The sequence below is a fragment of the Bos javanicus genome, chromosome 8, assembly GCF_032452875.1.
Source record: "Bos javanicus breed banteng chromosome 8, ARS-OSU_banteng_1.0, whole genome shotgun sequence".
NCBI lineage: Eukaryota > Metazoa > Chordata > Mammalia > Artiodactyla > Bovidae > Bos > Bos javanicus.
In genome coordinates, this window is record NC_083875.1 from 109,318,632 (window position 1) to 109,336,856 (window position 18,225).

Below are 18,225 nucleotides of genomic sequence, written 5' to 3' on the forward strand. Positions count from 1 at the left end.
GCCAAAGCTGTCACTTACTTACTCTGTGGCCCTGGGGAGACACTGGCGCTTGACATCCTCCCTCCCCTAGAACACAGTGATATCACTACATATTTCAGTGTAGTTTATAACAGATTTAAGGAATGTAAAGTTGTGTTAAAAATAGAAATGCTCTATACATATGTCCATTTATTTAACACATCTCTGAGAACATATTAAATGCCAGATATCCACTTAGCATCTCTATTGGAAGTCTCAAGGGTTCCCAAGTTTTTCACATCTGAAACTCAGTACACAGTCTTCTTTCTAAACCTTCCGGGGTGTTCTAGCTCTGTGCAAGGTACCCACGTCCATCAGACTGCTTAATGTAAGACCTAAAAGTCCTTGGAGCTCACCTGAAGACCCTCCAACTCTTGGAGCCAGTCTACCATCAAGTCCTGCCAAGTTTTCCTCCTAAACATCTTGGCAATGGCATCTCTACACATTTCATTTTTACTGTCTATACCATCCTCCTATCCCACATCGCAGCCGTGTCGCTCCTGGGTGCCTTCCGCTGGCCGACCTCTACTCACCCTCTGAGCTCTGCACACGCTCAGATGCTGACACTCTCCCTGGAGGGGGCCTCTCCTGACTCCCTGACCACACCACCCTCCAACAGCGTGTGACCTGCTCACAGGAGCTCCTCAGTCCACATACACCAATGATTAACATGTCACCATTACCTGCGTAGTTAGCTGATCAATGCCTAGATGGCCCATTAACTAGAAGCTCCGCAAGGCAGAGATCCAACTTTGGGCCTCACCTGCTTTATGGCTTCGGGTGACTGTCCTCCCCTGAAATGCATTTCTCTCAACCACAAAAAGCAGGAAATGGCCAAATTACCTGAAAAGTGACTTCCAGCTATGAAAGGCTGAATTCCTTGGCTATCTACATCAATATCTACACATATATGTACCTATATACATACCCATATTTGCACATATATGTGTGTTCATTTATTTTGAGAGACATGTACACACACACACACACACAGACTCAGGAATCAATACAACTAGCTCTGAGTCCTCTCTCCAGAGGCTTCCTCTGTGCTCCGAGGCATTATTCTGTCTGTCGTCTGGGTACCACAGAAGCAATATATCACAGGACCACAAACTTGATTATGTTATTCATTATTCCACTCGGTGGAGATTTATTGAGTGCCTCCTCTTTGACAGCTACTCAAATGGCTCTGGACCCTCCTGAGTGAAAGGCTGGCGGGGAGGACGGTCGCTGAGCGGGTTCCCTTTAGCTATCTTGATGCCCGTCAGGATGTGTGGCCTCCATGCAACAGTCCCACGAGGCTCCCTACCTGAGTTCTCCAGGTCCTTGTAGGCTTCGGCCCACGACTTGGCCATGCTGGCCAGTGTATACTCCATGATCTGGATGTCGGTGATGGGGCAGTTGCACTGTGGGAACTCCTCGGCACACTGGCATCGGCACTGGCTGTTCTGACACACGTATTCCCCCTCGCCGTTACACATGATGTAGCTCAAGGCCGACTGGACAAACTTCTCCTGCAGATACTGAGGGAAGATGATCTGAAGACCTGGAGGAGACAGCGAGAAGCAGGAAATGGAAGGTTATAGAGGAGGCGTTCCATTAAGAGTTTCACATGCAGGAATCTGAAGCTGCTAGGCTTTCCCCTTGTGCACTGGGACCAGACTAGGTCTGCGCCTGCCCAGATCTATGCAGGGCGGTGCTGGCGAGGCCTCCAGTTCCCTCGCTTCACCTTAAACTTCTCAGAGTGTGATCCTGGCCACCTCTGCTCTCTCCATACACTATTGCGCGATATTAGCACTGAAGCTAGAGCCAGATCCATTAATATACGTTTTCCATTGTGGAAGAAAGCCCTTATTGAAAGCACAAGCTCACTGTTTATTTTTCCTTATTTCCTTCATTTCTTTCCTGTTCCTTTCTTCTAATATTTGTGAACCTTATTCATGAAGCACAATCCTGAGCTAGGCGCTAGGTCTATAAGAGATTAAAAAAAAAAAAGGCATGATCTTTGCCCTTGGGGAGTTTACAATATAATCAGCAGGCACGACATCACACCTCATCACAACACAGCCTTACGGACCCAGGGTAGAGCTGTCCGTATGCGGCAACTGGACAGCTGAGGCAGCGTTAGCATTGCTGGAACAGCAGGGAAACCTTTGTAGAGGAAATGATACGTGGGCTGATTGAAAAGTGAATCATTATGTAAAAAGGGCTACGAAGCATATTCTAAAGAGACGGGTAGCAAGAACTAACATTTCACATGTCTGGGAGCTGCTGGGAGGGACATGAACTCGGATGGGTGGGTGGGCAGTGCTGGAGGAGAGCAGATTTCAGAAAAGGGCAGATGCCAGAGATGAAAGGTCTTTATCATGTGCTGAGGAGTTTGGACTTTATCCTGTGAATAATGGGATACTTTGGTAGTTTCCCCGGGTAAGAATGACATAAACAGAGTTACATAATTTAACAGGACCACTGTATCATTCACACATACACGCAATGGGATCAGGGGAGATTGGTGTCCAATTCATTTTCTCTCCTTTGCTTAAAAATGAAGAAGGCAAAGCTCACTGAGAGGAAATGGGCCATTCATGGTTATAAGAGGAGTACTCCTGATCGCACTGCATGATCTTTTCTCTATGAAGTACCTGACTACGCAGAGTCCTGATCCTGACGACCAGTGAAGGAGAAGGGTTTATCTGGGCAGAAGTACTACTCTTGCACCCAGGAAATGTCAAAAGAGCAGGCCATCGCCGATGGTGCTCCCCAAAAAAAGGACAACTCTGGGCTAAATTAAGTCATTCAAGTACTTTCACCTGGGACATTTCTTTCCCCCTCATTTGGAGCTGCTGACAGGTTTTGCCACCGATGTGTCTTGGGGCAGTGGTTTTACTACCCACTGCGCTCTTCGAATTGAAATGTTCTCCTCATTCATGCTTCACGGACACGCCTAACCCTACTCATCAGGGATCTGCTGAACAGACTCGACATTTCTCTCACTCTCGACTTCACAGTTGTGTCTCTAGATTTTTATCTTTCTCTTGCTTATAAATTATTTTAAAAAAGTGAAACCCATCATTTCAACCTATCGTCATACGGCAGCTAAAAAAAGGACTATTTTCAGAGGGGACTTGGGAAAAAGAAGATGGTGTCTCCAGCATGCCTTTCTGGCAGAAACCGTAGCACAGGGAAGAGCTGGGCATTGCTAGAGTCAGGCTTCCCCACGACTGCCTCAGTCCTCTCAGGTTAGCTAGCCAACCTGTCAAAGGCTCCACTTTCTCTTCTCTAAAATGGAGATACTGTCAGTACCTCCATCAGAGGGTGACTGAGGGAGCCAAGTGACATAATTCTTGAGAATTGTCTAGAACACTCTCTGATACATAGCCAACAATAAATGTGCTTTATTCTTCTTCTTGATGATGCTGCTGCAGTCATTCCTATGATTAAAGTTTTTTAAAGTTACCACAGAAGCCTCCGGATAAATGAAAGAACAATATAGCTGTGAGTATTTAATCAGAAGGAAAGATACCCAGAACACAGTGTGGAGATATCTGGAGAGCTTCCACAAGAAGTGGGGTTTAGAATTCTGTGCTGTTGAACCAGCACTGATGGGAGGGCTATTGGGAATGGTAGATCCTTTGTCAATACTCACAGAAGGTGTTCTAACAAGCAGGGCTGGGCAGCCGGGGTGACGGTCCACCACAAGGCTATGGGAGCTCCACCCCACGAGCAAAGGGCCCAAACTAGCTTGAGTCACTGCTCACAAGGGCTCCTGTATGGAGGCGTGAGATGCAAATACGGAAAGGCAGAGCAAACTGAATCCAGCAGGAAAGTCCTAGACCAAGTCTCCAGTTCTTTCAGAGTAGGCACTACTGAGTCATTTTATCTGTATCACCGCTTTTTGCTTCCAAAGCAAAATTTATTTTTAGCTGATCCCAATCCCCTATAGGCATGTGAGTCTATGGACTGGGGTTAAGTTTCTGTTGCTTAAAGAACTCTATAGACTGTACTCTCAGTCCTATTTTTCTAGCTTGCTCATCATTTTCTTTCTCTCTTTTGCAGGGGATAAAATATTCTATTCTTGGTGCTGGCCCAAAAGGAATTGGGGGAGAGCGTTTTTCAAAAATTGCGTCAAATCATTTTTCTGTCTGGCAAGGATACAAAAGCCGGTCTTACCTACCCCATCTAATGCAATGGAAAACAGATGAAGTTTGGGGCTGGGGGGTTTCTGGGAGCAGCTGAAACACAAAACTCGCTGCTCTTTAAAAATGGAAACCCAGAACCTGCCAAGCTGACTCCGAGGCGGAATCTCCTGGGCAAATTTGAAAAGAGAATAATGAAGACATAGCAATTAAAAGGCACTTTTCTGCGAAATGTCATTACTATTTAAAGTTACATAACCATTTCTCCGGCAGCGGAGGTTCACATAGCAGTCACCACCGGAGTCGTCTCCCTGTGACCTGTGTCCAACAAAGAGGCCCATTGCTGGGCGCCTCCTGCATGGGCACCGGAGTCCTGCCCGCTTCAATGGGAGCTGTAAATAACGTGGAGGGGGATTTGGCCTGGGGATCCGCCGTGTGAAAGATATACAGCTGCCGGCTGGGGTGGCACCTCCTGTCCCCTCAGTTCCCAAAGACAGACACACACACACACGAACAGGGAAACCGAGAAAATGAGAGAGAAAAAAAGGCCACCCTTAATGCCAAGCATATAAATCTGGCCTCACAAAACCCAGGAAGGCAAGAGTTGAAAGTTCCATTTGCACACCAACTCACCCACGCTAAACATATGGAATCTGTTCCCCCCAGTCTCATTATACTTACCAAAAAAAACAAAAAAAAATATCTTGTTATACTTTAAAACGGAACACTCGGCTGTTGCAGGGAGCCGACGTGGGAACCCTCGCGGCATCTGCCTGCCCTTTCCCTGATTTCTGCCCCGCAGTCCTCAGCCCCGCCTCCACCGCACCTTCAGCACTCTGGCCTCACGGTATTCTCTGGCCTCACGGTATTCTCTGTCCTGTGCGTGCAGTCTTCCTGTGCCAAGGCGCCCTGTCTTCCCCATTACACGAGACGTCTCTGCCTCCTTGGCCCCTCCTTCCCCTTTGCTCTGGACGCACAGGGGGCCCCGCCCTTTCGCAACCCCTCCTTGGCGCCGAGCTTGCTCTTTCCACCGTCTCTGCACTTGCCCGTCTCTGTGCCCAGAATGCTCCTCTCCCAGATCTCGGCCTGGCTCCTGCATCCTGCCATCCGGATGTGCCCAGGCCACCCACGCTCAGATGCCTCTTCTATTTTCTTCACAGAATTAGCTGCTGAATGAAATTATTTTATTCTTTTGTCTTCATTTCCTTTCCTTCTCCCCCATTAGACAGTGGGCTTCAGGGGGACAGGGGCCTGTCTGTCCATGACAGTCCCTCTGAGCTTAAGTTAAGGCCAAGCCCCAGGGAGGTTTCAGATATTCATTTGTTGAAGAACTGTCCTCTTTCTCATTCCACTTGGAAAAAGAGTTGCCCCTGAGAACTCGGAGGCTGTTAGAGTTGAGGACAAGTCCAGAGCTCTACAGCCATAGTGACAGACTCAGGACTTGACTCTGGGAATTCCGACTGGATTCTGAAACACTGGCGGGTCCTTCCATGTCTCCAGTGGGAAGGGATGCAAACTGAGACAAATGCCTGCCTTGGGGTCCCTAGGGGTGCACAGAGTAGTCTCTGGGAATGTCTTAGCCTCCATGAAACTTAGTTTTCTTGCCTGTGAAGTTAAATTCCCAATAAACACTTCCAGGGCTACTGTGAAGAGTGAATTAGGGGAGACAAGGCATAAACAGCACTTCAGCAACATCTGACTCTTACAGATAAACTATGTCCTCTGACCCCAGATTTCACCTGTTGAAACCCTAACACCCGAGGCTAGGTTTAGATACGGTCAGTAAGGTGGGGCTTCCATGACGGGGTTTGTTGTTTTTATTCAGTTGCTAAATCATGTCCAACTCTTTGCGAGCCCATGGACTGTGAGACGCCAGGCTTCCCTGTCCTTCACTATTTCCCCAAGCTTGCTCAAACTCACGTCCATCAAGTCAGTGATGCCATCCAACCATCTCATCCTCTGTCGTCCCCTTCTCTTCCCACCCTCAATCTTTCCCAGCATCAGGGTCTTTTCCACTGAATCAGCTCTTCACACCAGGTGGCCAAAGTATTGGAGCTTTAGCTTCAGCATCAGACTTTCCGTGAATATTCAGGGCTGATTTCCTTTAGGATGGACTGGTTTGATCTCCATGTGGTACAAGGGACTCTGAAGAGTCTTTGCTCTTATAGGAAGAGGAAGAGACAGGAAGTCACTCTCTCTCCTTCTCTCTCTCTCCCTGGGCTCCCCCTCCTTCCCTCTGTGAGCACACTGTAAGGAAAGGCCATGTGAGCAAACAGTGAGAAGGCAGCTAAGAGTCAGGAATGTTTCTTCACCAGACACTGAAACTGCTGGCACCTTGACCTTAGACTTTCTAGCCTCTAGAATGGCAGGAAATACTGTCTCTTGTTCAGACCACCCAATCTATGGTATTTTGGTATAGCAGCCTGAGCAGACCAAGACACCAATTGACAGAATTAAGTGCTCAGTAAATGTTAGATTCTTCCATTTGCACCCTACTGGAACATAACCCATTATCTGGACCACACTTGAGCCCTTCTTGGAAAAATCCTTCTTAAACAGCCGTATTTGGGCTAGTAGGAAAAGGCCAAGTGGGCATTTTGTCTTAATAGCACTATAGTATTTATTGTAGGTCTTTATTATTATCACTCCATTGTTTGTACTTCAGTGCTCCTTCCTTCCTTCCTCCCTTCCTTCCTTCATCCCCTCTCCCTGCCATCTGTCCTTCTTTCCATTTTTCCTCTCTTCTCTCCCCACATATTGCTTAAGCCCTACTGTGTGGTAGGCACCGTGCTGTGGATACCAGGGCAAATAAGGCAAACCTTCCTTGCCCTCACTGACCTCACAGTTTAGGAGGGAGACAGATCTGTAAACAAGCTGCTTGGATGCAATGAGCCCAGGGCTCTGCCAGAAGCACAAGGGTGCTTGGAGAACGCACAGGAAGAACACCTAGCCCAGCCTCGAGCAAGGGTAGTCAAAGGCACTCTCCCAGAGAAGTGGCATTTAGGCTGAGACCCAGTGGATCAACAGGGGTCAAGGGATGGGAGATCCACAAGAAGAGTGGTCTAGAAAGTGGAAACACCATGTGCAAAGGCATTAGGCAATATCACTCCTTCCAGCTAAGGACCAGTTTAGCCATCGCCTTTCTATCTGATTAAGGTTCCTCTTTTTTTCAGTTGTTCGATTTTTCCAAATTCTTTAGAGAAGAAAACAATGACTCTGATGCCTCAGAAGAGACCAGAACTCTGAAGGGAAGAATGACATGGGGCAGAGATCTGTCAGCTCACTAGAGGAACAGCACTTCATACAGCAACAGAGGTCAAGGATCCTTGTCATTACAGGCTGGGAGTAAACCTGAGATTCAGAAAAAGAAGAGAAGGCCCTCTGCGTGGCTGCATTTCAACCACTGCTGGGGCGCTGGAGTAACAGAACGTTCAGGGAAACCTTGCACCAGATCCCTGGAGATCTTCAGTTGCCAACACTGCTGTGTAAAGCCGGCACCTAGATCAGGGGCAGTGCTCAGCGAGCTGGGGAACATTTCATGTCTGGAATAGAGGACCCTATCAACAAAAACCGAGGTGCTCCTGAGATTGGAGATTTTCGGCCTGCCTTCATTTCTGATTCTCTTTTGTTGCCAGGAACTCTGAGCCTCTTTCTCCTTCCTTCAATGAGAAGTACCTGAAGAACTGCTGGAGGAGACTTTCCTCCTTTCTAAAGACACAGAGGGGCTACGTGGATATTCAAAACTAAAGCTTGGAATCCAAGAGACAAAGGCTTTAGCTGATGACTCAAACAGAGAGAGCAGCATGATGTCTGGTTAAGTAGTGTTTAATAAATATATTTCAAATATTAAATAAGTCAGGCATCTATTACAGAGATGAAGGAAAATAAGCCTGGACACAGTAATTATGGGTGATTTTGTGATGTGGGCAGAGTCCTGAAAAACAAGCCTGATCTTAACAGATAAGGAAGGGCAACCCCAGTGCTTCATGGAGAGGGCACACCTTGAGCAGAGATGGGTCAGTGTGGGCATACCTTGGGTCCATCTAAGTCTTGTTCAAGGCAAGGGCTCTATATCTTCCTGTTTTTTCCTCAGCTTTGTTGTATTTTATTCTATATCCTAATTGCCTAAGATAGTAATATTTTTGATGAATTGCTCTTTTCTGACCTATTTCACTAAATATTAAATGACGCTCTCTTATGGGGCTAAGAGGAAGAGCGAAACATACAGGTTCTATTTTGGTTGAGATTAAATATTTTCCTATCTCGTTCTTGCATCAGAATGTGGCCCCCTGTAGATATCTCAGAGCCCTGCAGGGGCCCCAGCTGGTGTCTTGTGCCTGCTAAGTTCTGCTTGTCAAATTCTGTCCATTTCTCAAAAGCACGAGGTGAGGAGAACGACAACAAGGACTCTACCTTTTGCAAAAAGTCAGCCTGACCCCCTTCCTGTGAAAGCCCAGGGATTTCAGACGGGCAGATAAAGGACTTTATGGCTTCGGCAGTCATTCTGAACCCCAGTGTAATGAAGGCATGCAGGTCAATTACCCATCTGTTTGTGTTTCTATTGCTGTGAATTACAGTATCCATCGCTGACAGCTCATTGGAGTGGAATGGAAATAAGACGATAATTCACCAGGTGAAACTGTGCAGAAAGGGCGAAAAGGCTATGATCTCATTCAGAAGTTCAGCCTTGTCTCCGTGACCGGTCATCCACGCTCTGGGAAATGAAGAAAGGCAGCTACCTGGGGGGGAAGTGGGTGGGTCTGGCTCCCCCTTCCGGATAGAGTGCCCTTTTGTTTTCTCAGGTATCCTTATCTATCCTGCAGGATCTTAAGGAGTAGACTTGGAACCCTCGGAGGAAAGATACAGGTAAGCAAAATTTCACACAGTAAAATGAACACCTTTTGTTAACTGTCAGAAGTTTTGAGGGATGAAACAGCTTGCCTTAGTAGGTAGAGGGCTTCTCGTCATTGGAAATACAGAAGCAGAATCTGAAAGCTGACACTGTAGGGATGCTCCAAAAACCCATTCATGCATATTCAGTGCCCCTCCCTGAAGTGTCCTCCTTTGGGAAAAATTATACACCCCCACCTCTGAGTGGCTCAGATGGTAAGGAGTCTGCCCACAAAGCAGGAGACCCGGGTTTGATCCTGGGGTTGGGAAGATCCCCTGGAGAAGGGAATGGCAACCCACTCCAGTATTCTTGCCTGGAGAATTCCACAGAGGAGCCTGGAAGGCTACAGTTCATGGGGTCCCAAAGAGTTGGATACAACTGAGCGACTTTCACATTCACCCTCTGAACTCAGATAGGTTCCCACAGCATGTTTTGGCTAATGAAATGTATAAGTGATATGTGCGACTTCCAAAATGAAGCTACAAGAACCAACATATGGGCCCCTCAGTTTCTCTTGGCCCATCACCACCGCAACAGCCATGTTCCATCTAGAGCACACCACTGCTCTCCATACAGAGGTCTTCATTCTGTGAAGCAGAATCACACCTGACTTGTGACAGTGATGCAGAATCAGTAAGAAATGACTACTCACATTTGCCAACCACTGGGATTCAGGGATTGTTTGTTAGCACAACATAACCTAGCATATACTGACAGATACAGGAATCGGCAAACAGGGGCCATGAGCCTATTTCACAAATCAACTTTATTGGAATGCAACCACACAGATGGAAGTATCATTTACCTGCTTTTACAACAGAGGAGTCGAATAAGTTGCATCAGAGACTGCGTGTGACCCACAAAGCCTAAAATATTTACCATCTGGCTCTTTACAGAAGACGTCTGCCAGCCCCTGTACTAGTTGATCATTATGATTTTCTGAACCTTGATTTTCTATGAGTCTATTCTGTGCTGGTCTTATTTCAATTATTAAGCAAAGATCGATTAGGCATATATTATGTGCCGGGCCCTCTTTTAGGTGCTGGAGAAAAGGTTAGAAGCAAAATCTGTGCTCTCTCAGAACTTACCTTTCAGTGGGAGAGATAATCAGGGGAGAATTTAAACTGACAAAAAGGACTGGGGGCAGGGAGACTTCTAAATGACAATTTTAACTTGGAAAAAGAGAATATGGTCTAAACTATGAAATCATCAATGATAAGGAGGCAGACATACCTTTTTTTTTCCCTCCAACATACTTTTAAAATTCAGTTTCATAAAATTGCAGCATGAAGATACCCTTGAAACTGAAGAAGAGGTTGAATCAATTTAAATCTAAGCTTCTTCACAGAATTCATGATGAAACCCAAACTACACCTCACAGACTCTGTCACCTGATCCCTGGATCAGCTGGTGTCCACAGAGTCTTTTATCCCCTGTCTCTCTCTTTTTTGAGACATCCTGTACCACCACCACCTCTGCTACCAGAATGCAAGTTCTCTCTGTCCAAATTTTGGCTCCAGCTCTTATTAACAGTGTGACCTTGGGAAGTTAAGATAAAGAGGCTTAACTTCTCCGATTCTCAGTTTTCTCATTAAAGTTCATGTGTAGGGTTGGTGTGAAAGTTAAATGAATAATTTTATACCTTGATTGTGGCAGTATCTTGATTACATGATTGGATATGTTTGTCATATTCATAGAACTGTTCATCTCAAAATGGTGAATTTTTCTGGATGTAAATTTTATCTCAATGAATTAGAAAACAAAATCAATTGTGTAATCCATGTGAAGCTCATAGCGTTAATGTGAGTGAGTGAGTGAAAGTCACTCAGTCGTGTCTGACTCTTTGCGACCCCATGGACTGTACAGTCCATGGAATTCTCCAGGACAGAATCCTGGAGTGGGTAGCCTTTCCCTTCTCCAGGGGATCTTCCCAACCCAGGGATGGAGCCCAGGTCTCCCGCACTGCAGGTGGATTCTCAACCAGCTGAGCCACCAGGGAGCCCCATAGCATTAATACATGACAGTTATTTCAAGTGATGTTGGTTTCTGTGCTCACCCTGTTTTCCAGTGCTTTCCCTGGAAGCCCTTGGCAATCCAGGTGCTCCTCTGTAGACAACCAAAAGCACCTTGCATGTACCTCAAATGCTAATAGAACAGGTATTGCATCATATTTTGTATGTTTATGTTCATCTTCCTCCTGGTCTGTGAGCTCCTCCTTGAATTCCAGGGGTAATACGTCATTCATCTCCCACCTCCTTGTCATCTGGCACATGAGGGGGTACCCAGGAAATAACTTTGAACAAAGGTGAATTTAGAGAAAATGTGCTTGAGAGAGGGTTGTGGGTCTCTGTTCTGGGCTTAGTACATCTCACCTCTCTAGAGCTCTTCCTCATGAGCAGGGCCTGTGCTGTCTTTCCTGACATCATAGCTTGAAACCTGAAGCTATTTTAACTTCAGCTCAATACTGTTAAGAAACATCTGAGTGAAAAAATTCACAAATTGAAAAAAAAAAAAACCTTCTAAGATAACAATGACGCTAAAAGACTTGGCCACTAAACTCAGCACGTATTTTGTTTGGGATCCATTGTTACAAATTATGGCTCTTGAGAACTATGACTGGTTTCTATGTCTTTGCATTCCTTCCACGATATCAAACACAAAACTAGATCACAGTGCGTGTGCAAAAATAAAGCTGCTCAATTCTGCCACGCTTAGAAAAGTCCTTTCACTCACCACTTTATTGAGGCAGACAATGTACTAGATACTAGAGATACAGAAAGTTAATAAGACGGTTTTGACCTCAAGGGGCCCCAGTTGGGTAGGAGAACTAAATTCTTAAATGTAAAATTAAAATAAAATATACACCCATTTCAGCAGAAGGAATAAAGAAAAGCCTTCTACATTTGTAAGAGCAGAGGAAAAGTTATTTTGGACAGGATTTAACCCAAATGATATTATATTAATAGTCCAGCATTTGCCAAGTTGTATGACCCAGAATCATAGACCTGCACATGTAACCAAGATCAAATACATTCAGGAGACTTTGTGTATTCAATCCAGCTCTTGAGGTCCATAATGCACATCAGCCCAGTTAAGGCACCGAGAAGCCAAGCCGTAAGGAAGTGTGGTTTGCGTTGCTTAAGCCAGCATTTCAGTATCACTGAGCTTTGGTTAAGTTTCTGTTTCATAACAAAGAGCCCCAAAATCCCAGTGGTTTACAACCACAAAAGGTTTATTTCTTGCTCATGTTTCATGTTGGCTGGGCTTTGGCTCTGTGTCAGATGTCTTCTTCTTCAGACCAAAGCTGAAGGAGTGGCCTCTCTCAGGTATATATGCCATTCTCAGAGGGAAAAGGGTAAAAGCCAAACCAGGCAGTGTCTCCTAAAATGAAGCATGCGTTATATTCCACTGGCCAAAGCAAGTCATATGGCCAAGTCCAATGTCGTCTAAGTGAGGTGTATATGTCTCCTACAGGACAACACTGCCTGTCACATGGTAATGCATTAGTGTGTATAATAATCCTCTCAGGGGAAGAGAACAATGGAGTCAGGCAATCCACCACAAAATAAACCTATTTTTGTACCAAGGCTTTGGTACAAAATTTAAATTTTTTAAAATTTAATTGCTGTATGATCCAGCAATTGCACTCTTAAGGTATATATTCAAAAAAACTGCACACAGGTATTCAAATTAAAACTTGAACATGTTGTTCACAGGAGCAATATTGATCAAAAGGCAGAGAAACCCTAAATATCCATCAACATATGAATGAACAAACAAAATGTGGGTATGGATATCCACGCAGTAGAATATTAACTCAGTCATAGAATGAAGTGCTGTTTCATGCCACAACATGGATGAGCCTTGAAAACATTTCGCTACACGAACGATGCCAGACACACACACACACACAGATTATATGATTCCAATCATATGAAATGTTCAGGGCAGGCAAATCCATAGAGACAGAAATGCGATTAGTAGTTGCCAGGAACTGGAGGGAGTGAAGAGCAGAGAGGACAGTTTAATGGATACAGAATTTCCACATGGGATGGTGAGAAAGTTCTGGAACTAGTAAGGGATGGTAGTTGCACAACACTGTGAACAGGCTTAATGCCACTGAACTGTGTACTTTTAAATGCCTACAGCATTAAACTTTGTTATGTATATTTCATCACAATTTAAAAAAAACTAAGATTCAAAGCAAATTGATTTGATAGTTCACATAAATTTAAATCAGTAAATATATATTGGGCATACACTATATAAGTAAGAGCACAAATCAAGTAAGTAAAAACTGAATAATGAGCAAATTTAAAAGGATATGGATTCTACTTTCAGGGATCAGGGCAATTCAGTAGCAAATATGAACAATTGTGCACATAACAAAAGGTAGAATGTACCCAGAATACAGTGAAATGCATTGAAAGAGCTATATTTGCAGTGCCAAAGGAGAGCTTAATTCTGCCTGAGATAAATTCTGACAGGTAAGAACAAAAGATAAAATAAAAAATAAAATAAAAATACACGGGGACCTTGTTTAAAGAGAGTCAATATATTAATTTCCATGGGTGATTTAGGTTTTGGCCACCCTGATGCCTGATTTCTGTACAATCAATGAGATCAGTGAGGAATCGAGTGAGACGTGGTGGTTGAAGTAGATCAAATAGTCTCATTGATCACTGATCAGTCCAGGATTTCTGTGCTGCACACTTGGCCACAAGTTTATTGAAAGGCAGAGCCTCACATGACCACACACCAAAAGATGAACCCTCTAATAGGCCTTCCCTCAACACAGCTTCCAGTGTTCTTGCCTGGAGAATCCCAGGGATGGGGGAGCCTGGTGGGCTGCCCTCTATGGGGTCGCACAGAGTCGGACATGACTGAAGCGACTTAGCAGCAGCAGCAGCAGCAACACAGCTTGGAGAAGGGAATGACAACCACTCCAGTATTCTTGCCTGGAGAATTCCATGGACAGAGGAGTTTGGTGGCCTACAGTCCATGTGGTTGTAAAGAGTCAGACACGACTGAGCGCCTAACACACACACAATACAGCTAATACTCCATCAGCATACCCAGCTCTTTCTATACAGATCTGAGTATTGAGTCACCACTTTATTTCAGGTTTCCCCTGGTCAGAGGCAGCCCTTTTTATCATCATCTACACCTGGAATGTTGCAAGGCTCTCACAATCGTCTGTTCTAAAGGTATTTTGATCTTTTATGGTTCTGGATTCTTTTGAGAGTATGAGAATAGCTATGGAAATGGCACGCCTACGCACATCCACAAGTTGGCAAGTAATTTTAGGAAAATCACAGACTTTCAAAAGTCAACAGCAGAACCTATCGGCACATAGAAAGGGCTACAGAACTACCAGCTCCAATAAAAACCATGATTATGTTATTCATTTCAGGTTGAGACACGACGCAGTACATACTTACAGAGCACTGCCACTGAGTGGACATGGGCTCAAATTCCTGCTCTGCTGACTACAAGACAGTTAATTAACTTCTGTGAGCCTCAATTCTCAAAATTGGAAAATGGATTGTGTTGAGGTTTCCACGATAGATTGATATAAAGGAATGAACTCTATACCTGGCATGTGAGAATTATCCAGGAAATCGTCTATTACTTTATATCAACCCCCTTCGTGTTAGGTCAGATGCTTTCCATATATGTGTTAAGTATTAAGTCACTCAGTCATGTCCCAACTCTTTGTGAACCCCATGGACTGCAGCCTGCCAGGCTCCTCTGTCCATGGAATTCTCCAGGCAATATTACTGGAGTGGGTTGCCCTTTCCTTCACCAGGGGATCTTCTCAACCCAGGGATCAAACTTGGGTCTCCTGCATTGCAGGCAGATTTTTTACTGTCTGAACTTTTTATATATTTTCCAAATAAATGTAGGATCATGGCTCTGAGACAGGAGTATTTTCATTCCCATTTTGTGCAGATTCAGTTTAGTTCAGTCATGTCCAACTCTTTGCAACCCCATGGACTGCAGCATACTAGGCTTCCCTGTCCACCAACTCCCAGAGTTTGCTCAAACTTCTGTCCATCAAGTCCGTGATGCCATCCAACCATCTCATCCTATGTTGTCCCCTTCTCCTCCTGCCTTCAGTCTTTCCCAGCATCAGGATCTTTTCCAATGAGTCAGTTCTTTGCATCAGGTGGCCAAAGTATTGGAGCTTCAGCATCAGTCTAATTTTGCAGATTAGAAGACCAGAAGAAGCTCAGAGACTTAATTAACTAGTTCAAGGACTTATAACTATCACATTTGCTCTCAGATCCTCCCATTCTGGGCTCCTCTGGTGGCTCAGTGGTAAAGGATCCACCTGCCAATGCAGGAGACACAGGATAGATCCCTGGGTCGGGAAGATCCCCTAGAGGAGGAAATGGCAACCCACTCCAGTATTCTTACTGGGAAAATCCCACGGACGGAGGAGCCTGATGGGCTCCAGTTCATGGGGTCACAAAGAGTTGGACATGACTGAGCAACTGCTTATGCCTGCCTCCCTATTCTACTTGTGTTCTGATTCAGTCTTTAATTGGCATCTTCAATCTACTTCCTAAGAGGAACTCCACTTTTTCTCACAAGGCAGAGAACACAGTGCTCCTAGGCTCATAAAGGAAAACCAATATTTGGACTCAAGCAGTTGGGTGGCAGTCAGCAATCCCATTTGTCATGAAGGCGCTGTTCTTTTGTCCAACAGGCTTTTACAGACAGAGCCGCGGGAAGGCGGAAATTTGGATCCCCATCAGTGCCTCCTAGACCCCTGCTAATCAACAAGAAGGCCCTTAGTCACGAGCCATTGCCTGCAACCCCGGGCTAATTCTTAATGAGGTTTCAGCCCAAAGCTGCTGACTAGAGCCGGTGCTGGTAGCAATCGCTCGGCGTTCCCTCTGGGGTCACAAGGCCGCCGGGGGCCATGGGGCTTCATGAAAGAAAGACGGAATCACCTTCCTTCCTCGCTTCCTCTACCACTGCAGCTGTGCAGGGATTTAGTCCCATTCTCTCCACACACAGAATGTGCTGTGCGGACTCAAACCTCCCTGAGAAAAGCTATCTTGGCACCCAGGCAGCCGGGAGCCAGAAGCTGGGGGGTGGGGGCCTTGGGAAAGTGACTTTACCTTGGGAGGCCTCAGTTTCTTCATCTGTGTAATGGGGTAACATAATCCCTAGCTCTCAGTTGGTGGGAGAGATAAACAGGCTCATGGGTATAAGCACAATGCCTGAGAAGGTGTAACAGCTCAAAATAATGTTGATTTTAAACAGCTCCACACGCTCTGTCCCTCTCTTTCTCCTACTTGATGCAAGAGGCCTTGAAAATCATCTCTGCTCTGTTTATGATGCAAACGAGGAACCGCTGAAGAAAGGGGTCTTCTGCACTCCTCTTGCCTTGGCGCCTCCTCTCACCCCTCCCTCTCCTCCTCGACTCCGCCTCTTCTTCACCCCCCTGCTCCTCTTCCCTTTTCTTCTCTGCCCTTCCCCGTCCCCCTCCTCCACCCTTCACTTCCTCATCCTTCACCTGCTCTCGCCTCTCTTTCTTCCCACGCCGGTTTCCCTTCCTCTTTCTCTCCTTTCCCCCAGCCTCCTGGTCCTCTGCCTTCTCCGGTCACTGTTACACCAATACTATACCAACTTCTAGTTCAGCAAATAGATATTATATGAGTCCCAATGGCCACAGCACTATATTTAATATAATGAAACACAAAGTTGGCAAAATCCCTTCCTTAAAGAAACCTATGATTAAATTTAATAAGAAAGGTAAAACCTAAATGAAATGAACATGTTGCAAGATGAAGTTTTAAAAAAAAAAAAAAAGCCATACAAGGGGTCTTAAAAGAGGCTTCTGGGGAGAGGTGGCATTTGGGAGAGTAAAGGCGCGTGGCTCTCGCCTGAAAGGTAGAACAGCCACAGCGCAGAAAAGGCACGTGCCCTCTGAAGAATGCTCTCCGTGCAGGAAGGGAGGCTCCTGGCACAGAGGAGGTCTCAGGACATCGTCCTTTCAGGTTGAACTGGATCCGGCATGATGTGCAAAGAGAATCATAAGAATTTAGAGCAAATGGAGCTCACTATGGGCTGGGTGATTCATTCAATTATTCATCAATTATTTATAAATTCATTTAACATGTATCTTCCGTGTATGTACACTGTTTATGAGCCAGATTGTATATATCATGCTAGAGACAGAGATGGCCCTTAGCAATGAGGAACTTATACTCCAACTAGGGAGCCAGATTAATAATATCACGTGACAGATCGAAGAGAAGAAGGTGTACAGGGTGTCTAACAGCCTGAGCAGGTGCAGGAAGAGGAGCTTTCCGGGGAGAAGCGGAAGTCCGGGAACTGGAGAAATGATGTACAAAGGTGCAAAGTAATAAACACAATAACAAAAAAGATGCCTGTAGTAAAATGTAAGAAATTCCACAGGCCTGGAGTAAGGATGCGGGTATGTACTGGATGGTGGAATATGACAAAGCCAAGAAAACAGGCACAAGTTTGATTCTCACCAGCCTGACGCCCAGGTATCTCAGAGACTGGGAAGGGTTTTAAGCAGAGAAGTAACGGTATTTGATTTGGTGCTAGGAAGAGCATACTGGCTGCTTAGATGGGGATGGGTCAGCAGAAGTGATCAGAATCAAGAAAACTGGCTTGACAATCATTGCGATGAGCCAGGGAAGAGAGAAATGGTGATGGGAGGAGGTGAGCCAAGACAAGGTAAAGAAGGAAGGATTCCTGATGAGAGGATGGACATTTGTGTTGGGTGTGGAAAGATGGACTGAACTCAATGAACGAGAGAAGAGCCGTCATTTAGGGCATGAACAGATTCCGAGGGCATCAGTGATAGGCGATAGAGACTGCTCTGGAAGGAGCTGAGCTTTCAAGAAGATACAGGGAAAGAATGGAAGGGAAAGGAGGAGGAGGAAGAAGGAGGGAAGAAAAAAGGAGGAGGCGGAAGAGAAATAATTCAAGATCAGTAAGTGATCTTAAGATCTGAAAGTGATTTCCTAAAGGAAATCAGTCCTGAATATTCATTGGAAGGACTGATGCTGAAGCTGAAACTCCAATACTCTACTGATGTGAAGAGCTGATTCATTAGAAAAGATCCTGATGCTGGGAAACATTGAAGGCAGGAGGAGAAGGGGACAACAGAGGATGAGATGGTTGGATGGCATC

General features: G+C 45.4%; 1 protein-coding gene across 1 annotated transcript in view; it reads right to left on the reverse strand.

The window, feature by feature from the left end:
* BRINP1 (BMP/retinoic acid inducible neural specific 1) overlaps positions 1 to 18,225 on the reverse strand; it is a 196,579-nt gene that overhangs the window by 33,721 nt on the left and 144,633 nt on the right. The window contains exon 6 of the mRNA XM_061426672.1: positions 1,328 to 1,564. Coding sequence (XP_061282656.1) covers positions 1,328 to 1,564 — 237 coding nt within the window. The remainder of the gene's footprint in view (positions 1 to 1,327; positions 1,565 to 18,225) is intronic.